Here is a 6,432-nt window from a genome sequence, read left to right on the forward strand (position 1 = left end):
GGTATAACATCGTAATAAACTTTATCAATCACTGCCATATATTTATAAAAACATATATGCTAAACTGTTACAAATAAAAATTCAGAAACCCACAGAGATCACATTGAGTCTGATGTACGGTACAGCAGAGACAACATAAAAAAATAATGATTCCTAAACAACATAAAAAATAGATGTTTCCTAGACAACATAAAAAATAGATGTTTCCTAGACAACATAAAAAATGTTTCCTAGACAACATAAAAAATAATGTTTTCCTAGACAACATTAAAAATAGATGTTTCCTAGACAACATAAAAAATAATGATTCCTAGACAACATAAAAAATAGATGTTTCCTAGACAACATAAAAGAGCACAAAATTAGAAGTAAACACAAGTTGATGATAATAAAAGCAAATAATACACAATTTATATTGATATAAAAATTACAAAATCAATTAAGTGTGGTTTAGATTTGAACACTTTATACTGTAAGACAGAGTACTTTGTACTTTTACAACTCAGTTCATCTGACCTGGATGCACATAAAAAAAAACAGGCCTAAGGTACCACAATACACCTGATAATTGCTCCAATCACAACTCCTCTAACTTTCCGATATTTCCACATTTGTATATCAAAAACTGATTGTATTAAATCATCGTATTTCTATCATTGATTTCCAAAAAACAATGTTTGAATTTTGATTACAAAATCAGTAAAATGATAAACAAGAATTGATTAAAAGCTTCTTCTTCAGTGTTGTCGTATACTAATAAACTGAACACGAGTGAAGCTGGATGAGCAGTGATTGGTTAAAAGTAAAGGTGACCAATGAATAAGAAATTTGAACGAGGCAAAATAAAGTGTATCGTTTGGAAGTGTAACAACGATGTATTGAGCAGGTTAGGTCTCGATACCAAATAAAGGCTTTGGAAGACTAAAAAATGTAAAGGTGATAAAAATAATTTCTCTGGTGATCGGCCATTTATATTTTTAGTAAGATATAATATTAATCAAATACTTGCCATCTGAGGAATACTCTCTGTATATGATAGTTCTTTATAACAATAACCCAGACAGTATATACGTGTGGTGACCACAAACACACCAGGAAGGTCAAGTTATTTTACAGTTAATGTTTCGTTTTACCTAAAACTTAGAAAAAATGTACAGATGAGTATAAAACAGAAATGACTTGAACTGAAGCTAACAGTGAAACAGTCCTGTTGTCAGTAAACAGAACTGAAGTTAACAATGAAACGGTCCTGTTGTCAGTAAACTGAACTGAAGCTAACAGTGAAATGGTCCTGTTGTCAGTAAACAGAACCGAAGTTAACAGTGTAACAATTATAGTATCAGTAAACAGAACTGAAGCTAACAGTGAAATGGTCCTGTTGTCAGTAAACAGAACTGAAGTTAACAGTGTAACTGTTATAGTATCAGTAAACAGAACTGAAGCTAACAGTGAAATGGTCCTGTTGACAGTAAACTGAACTGAAGCTAACAGTGAAACGGTCCTGTTGTCAGTAAACAGAACTGAAGCTAACAGTGAAACAGTCCTGTTATCAGTAAACAGAACTGAAGCTAACAGTGAAACGATCCTGTTGTCAGTAAACAGAACTGAAATTAACAATGAAACAGTCCTGTTGTCAGTGAACAGAACTGAAGCTAACAGTGAAACGGTCCTGTTGTCAGTAAACAGAACTGAAATTAACAATGAAACAGTCCTGTTGTCAGTGAACAGAACTGAAGCTAACAGTGAAACGGTCCTGTTGTCAGTGAACAGAACTGAAGCTAACAGTGAAATGGTCCTGTTGTCAGTAAACAGAACTGAAGTTAACAGTGAAACAGTTATAGTATCAGTAAACGGAAATGAAACTAACAGTGAAATGGTCCTGTTGTCAGTAAACAGAACCAAAGTTAACAGTGAAACAGTTCCATTGTCAGTAAACAGAAATGAAGCTAACAGTGAAACAGTTATAGTATCAGTAAACAGAACTGAAGCTAACAGTGAAATGGTCCTGTTGTCAGTAAACGGAAATGAAACTAACAGTGAAACAGTTATAGTATCAGTAAATGGAAATTAAGCTAACAGTGTAACTGTTTGGCTGTCACTTAAACAGAATAGTAATTAATGGTTAAATATCACAAGCTGACCATCTAGGATGATACAGAAATGACTACATATCGGTATCGGGTACCGTACAAATACCCAGATTTCCATCATGTATTTTTATTTTTCAGTACACGTTACAACCACCAGAGGTATTGGGTACTAGTGTCTACAGACTACCTTGTATTACAACTGGTATAACATCGTAATAAACTTTATCAATCACTGCCATATATTTATAAAAACATATATGCTAAACTGTTACAAATAAAAATTCAGAAACCCACAGAGATCACATTGAGTTAAAACTCAATCGAATTTGATAATAAGAAACAAATACCGAGATATATCAAAAAAATCTGAGTTACTAACAGACGGATCTTACTCGAACGTTTGTACTTACTAACAGACGGATCTTACTCGAACGTTTGTACTTACAGAACAATTAGGACAGACAAATCCACTCATATTTTCTATGATGCCCAAGACAGGTATCCCAGTTTTTTTACAGAAAGTCATCTCTCTTCTCACATCCCCAACTGCTACTGCCTAGGATTTCAAACGTTAAACAGCCGATGAGAAGTATTCTTGAAGTTCATCTTTTCTCAACTAGAAAATTAAACGACTGACCCGGTTGTTGGAAACGTCAGTGTTAATATCTGACTAGTTTGTTAATTAATGTTACCTGGGTTGGTTCAGTCAATAAATACACTTCACTTACTTAATACACTTAACACCTTAAGAACTCCTGTCCCTGCAAATGATAATATAAATAACATCTGTACTACTACTAGTACTACTATGTCTGTTGTATCCCAGTCAGCCTGAAGAGGCCTGGTATGACTACACATATGGTGTGGTTAACATATTACATATAATTTTTTGCTTTCACTCGTACATTTATAGAATTACTGACGTAGATTTCTTCTCGTTGACGCACGACCCACTCTGGAATAAGAAGACGAGCTGACCAGTTCTTCCCAGTAACAGTAAAGTTAATTCAAGTAAAAACAATAATAAATAAAACGTCGGTGTTAAACGTAACTAAATATTTTGTCATAAGCCTAATCCTAAATTGCAAACTGCTGAAATAAAAAGAATAGTAACCTTCATTTACATAATCTGATTCAAACCCTAACAATATACAGCGTAGACCATTAATATGTGTGTTGTATTCCAGCTGGGCTGATAAGCCTTGGTATTCAAGGAAAAGCCTTAACAGCAACTGACATAGTATTACATATTCTTCTTGTGTTCAGTCATATGTTCATAATTTTGTTTATGTTTAACTCACAAGCCTAATCTTGTTGGATTATCTTCATCTTTATCTATTTTGCTGTTTAATTGACAAGCCTAATCTTGTTGGATTATCTTCATCTTTATTAATTCTACTGTGTAATTGACAAGCCTAATCTTGTTGGATTATCTTCATCTTTATTAATTCTACTGTTTAATTGACAAGCCTAATCTTGTTGGATTATCTTCATCTTTATTAATTTTACTGTGTAATTGACAAGCCTAATCTTGTTGGATTATCTTCATCTTTATTAATTTTACTGTGTAATTGATAAGCCTAATCTTGTTGGATTATCTTCATCTTTATTAATTTTACTGTTTTAAGTATTCCTGGTTAATCCCACACGTTTTTGTGTAATGGATAAACTCGACTTATTCTAACTTGTGACATCGGCCTTTATTTTGTGGGAATCTAGCTAATTACTGCTTGTTTCTTGTGCAACGTCCCGTTAAATTTATTTCCAAATACCACTTTTGTTACAAAAAAAAAGAAAGATTCCTTAAAGTTCTATTGTTTTACCTTCTATTTGGAAGTTAAAAGTTTAGGCTTGTCAATTAATTAACCCTATCGGAGCCGTTCTGGTCACCACACCTCAGGTAGCGTGGTGTTAAACGTTTTACAGAGAAGTATTTTAACCTGCAGCCTCTTTTAAGTTTTCCACGACACTGATATGTTCATCAGACGTTCCTGGAGGTGTATCGATGACGAGATAGTCGATGTCCTGCCAGTATACATCAGTGAGGAATTGTTTAATCATAGCTGAATGTGGAAGAGGAAAAGGTTTTTTTAATCACAACAAACTTTTTAATTTTAAAGTTAACTAAACAAAGGTTTGGAAACATCGTTAAAAATATATATATATTCCACTGCCACTCTAATTCATAATGAAATCACAAACACTAAATTATCTTGTTTATGTTTATAAATAACACGTGATTTATAAACCTGAAACTAATACCCGCTCCTTCTGTGTAAATATCAAGTGATTTATAAACCTGAAACTAATACCAGCTCCTTCTGTGTAAATATCAAGTGATTTATAAACCTGAAACTAATACCTGCTCCTTCTGTGTAAATATCAAGTGATTTATAAACCTGAAACTAATACCCGTTCCTTCTGTGTAAATATCAAGTGATTTATAAACCTGAAACTAATACCAGCTCCTTCTGTGTAAATATCAAGTGATTTATAAACCTGAAACTAATACCAGCTCCTTCTGTGTAAATATCAAGTGATCTATAAATCTGAAACTAATGCCTGCTCTTTCCTTGATAGTGAAATCATTATATAGCATACAAACACAGCAAAGACAGATGACTAAAGTACTTAATCTAAAAACTGATGTTTGTTTTTATTAATAAATAATGGACACTTTATACCAGAAGCTTTTCCCTTTCGATCATTATTATTTTTTCTATTGTAAATGAGATTACAAGATTCTGGTTCATTAACAGAAATTTAGGCTACTAGATGCAAGGTTCAACCCCCCCCCCTCACGATTCACAGAGACTCCAATGTTTCAATCAAACCTCTGTATTAATCCCAATTACTTCTGTACGTACCCCAAAACAAATCCCCGTTATGGCACCTAACCATAGCACTTGAGCACGTGTCCTGCAAGCTCGTTAGTGAGGGTATGAACACAGGTTTAAACATGACACTCCCAGAATCCTAAGGGGGCCAGGAACACAAAACCCAATGCCAGCTTCAGGTTCAGCAACCCATAAATCTACTCCAAAACCCCTATCATGCCTGGGTGGCCTGCCAGATTTGTTTTAGCCCCCCTTGATACTATGCTATATAAATAAAGACATCCCCCTCACACCACCCCAAGTTTGGTCCAGCTAGCTCAATAACTGTGTAAGGAGTTCATGGACAAACAATCAAACTCACAAACACAGAGTATGAATTACCGAGAGCGTGACAATATAAATATAATTTATAAAATGATAATTTTTTTTCTTGAATTCAGTGCAATCCAGTTTTACAATAAATTAAAAAACACTCAGAGAATCGCTTATTAAGGTTCTTTTTTTTTCCAATTATGCTCTTCCAAAGATCTTAGAACAAGTGCTTAAAAGAAAACTTAAGACTGGAAACTGGATCCCAAACTAACCATTTTTTTTAGGTCCCCTCCAAATAACAGCATCATTTCTGTTCGTCAACAAAAATCCTATCGACATAACGGCTAACGTCTGTTGTTGATCCACAAAAACTGGAACCCATCTGTAGAAAAAAGTAAATTAAAAGCAATTACTTGGGCCTCAAAAAAATTAATAATTATGAAATCTGATTCATACGATTGCACAATTTATGTCAGTTTGAACTTAATAATGTTGAAAGTCATTTCAATAGCATGTAATAAGGTAAAACAATAGTTGTTTTCGACAGCATGTAATATGGTAAAACAATAGTAGTTTTCAATAGCATGTAATATGGTAAAACAATAGTAGTTTTTGACAGCATGTAATATGGTAAAACAATAGTAGTTTTCAATAGCATGTAATATGGTAAAACAATAGTAGTTTTTGACAGCATGTAATATGGTAAAACAATAGTAGTTTTAACAGCATGTAATATGGTAAAACAATAGTAGTTTTTGACAGCATGTAATATGGTAAAACAATAGTAGTTTTCAATAGCATGTAATAAGGTAAAACAATAGTAGTTTTTGACAGCATGTAATATGGTAAAACAATAGTAGTTTTCGACAGCATGTAATAAGGTAAAACAATAGTAGTTTTCAATAGCATGTAATATTGTAAAACAATAGTAGTTTTTAACAGCATGTAATAAGGTAAAACAATAGTAGTTTTTAACAGCATGTAATATGGTAAAACAATAGTAGTTTTTCGACAGCATGTAATAAGGTAAAACGATAGTAGTTTTCAATAGCATGTAATAAGGTAAAACAATAGTAGTTTTTAACAGAATGTAATATGGTAAAACAATAGTAGTTTACAATAGCATGTAATATGGTAAAACAATAGTAGTTTTCAATAGCATGTAATATGGTAAAACAATAGTAGTTTTCAAT

The 6,432-nt window shown here is 32.9% G+C and overlaps 1 protein-coding gene across 1 annotated transcript; it reads right to left on the bottom strand.

Moving 5' to 3' along the window:
- Positions 1 to 2,500: 2,500 nt before the first annotated feature.
- Positions 2,501 to 5,621, bottom strand: LOC106477318 (cytosolic Fe-S cluster assembly factor NUBP2 homolog; the record flags this gene model as incomplete). The annotated part of the gene is made up of 4 exons (XM_022380944.1): positions 2,501 to 2,646; positions 2,835 to 2,851; positions 4,031 to 4,153; positions 5,512 to 5,621. Coding segments are annotated over 4 exons (396 nt in total), but the record flags the coding sequence as incomplete, so codon positions are not given.
- Between the last annotated feature and the right edge of the window lie 811 nt (positions 5,622 to 6,432).

This window comes from Limulus polyphemus, unplaced genomic scaffold, assembly GCF_000517525.1.
Source record: "Limulus polyphemus unplaced genomic scaffold, Limulus_polyphemus-2.1.2 Scaffold14181, whole genome shotgun sequence".
In the NCBI taxonomy this organism is placed as follows: Eukaryota; Metazoa; Arthropoda; class Merostomata; order Xiphosura; family Limulidae; genus Limulus; species Limulus polyphemus.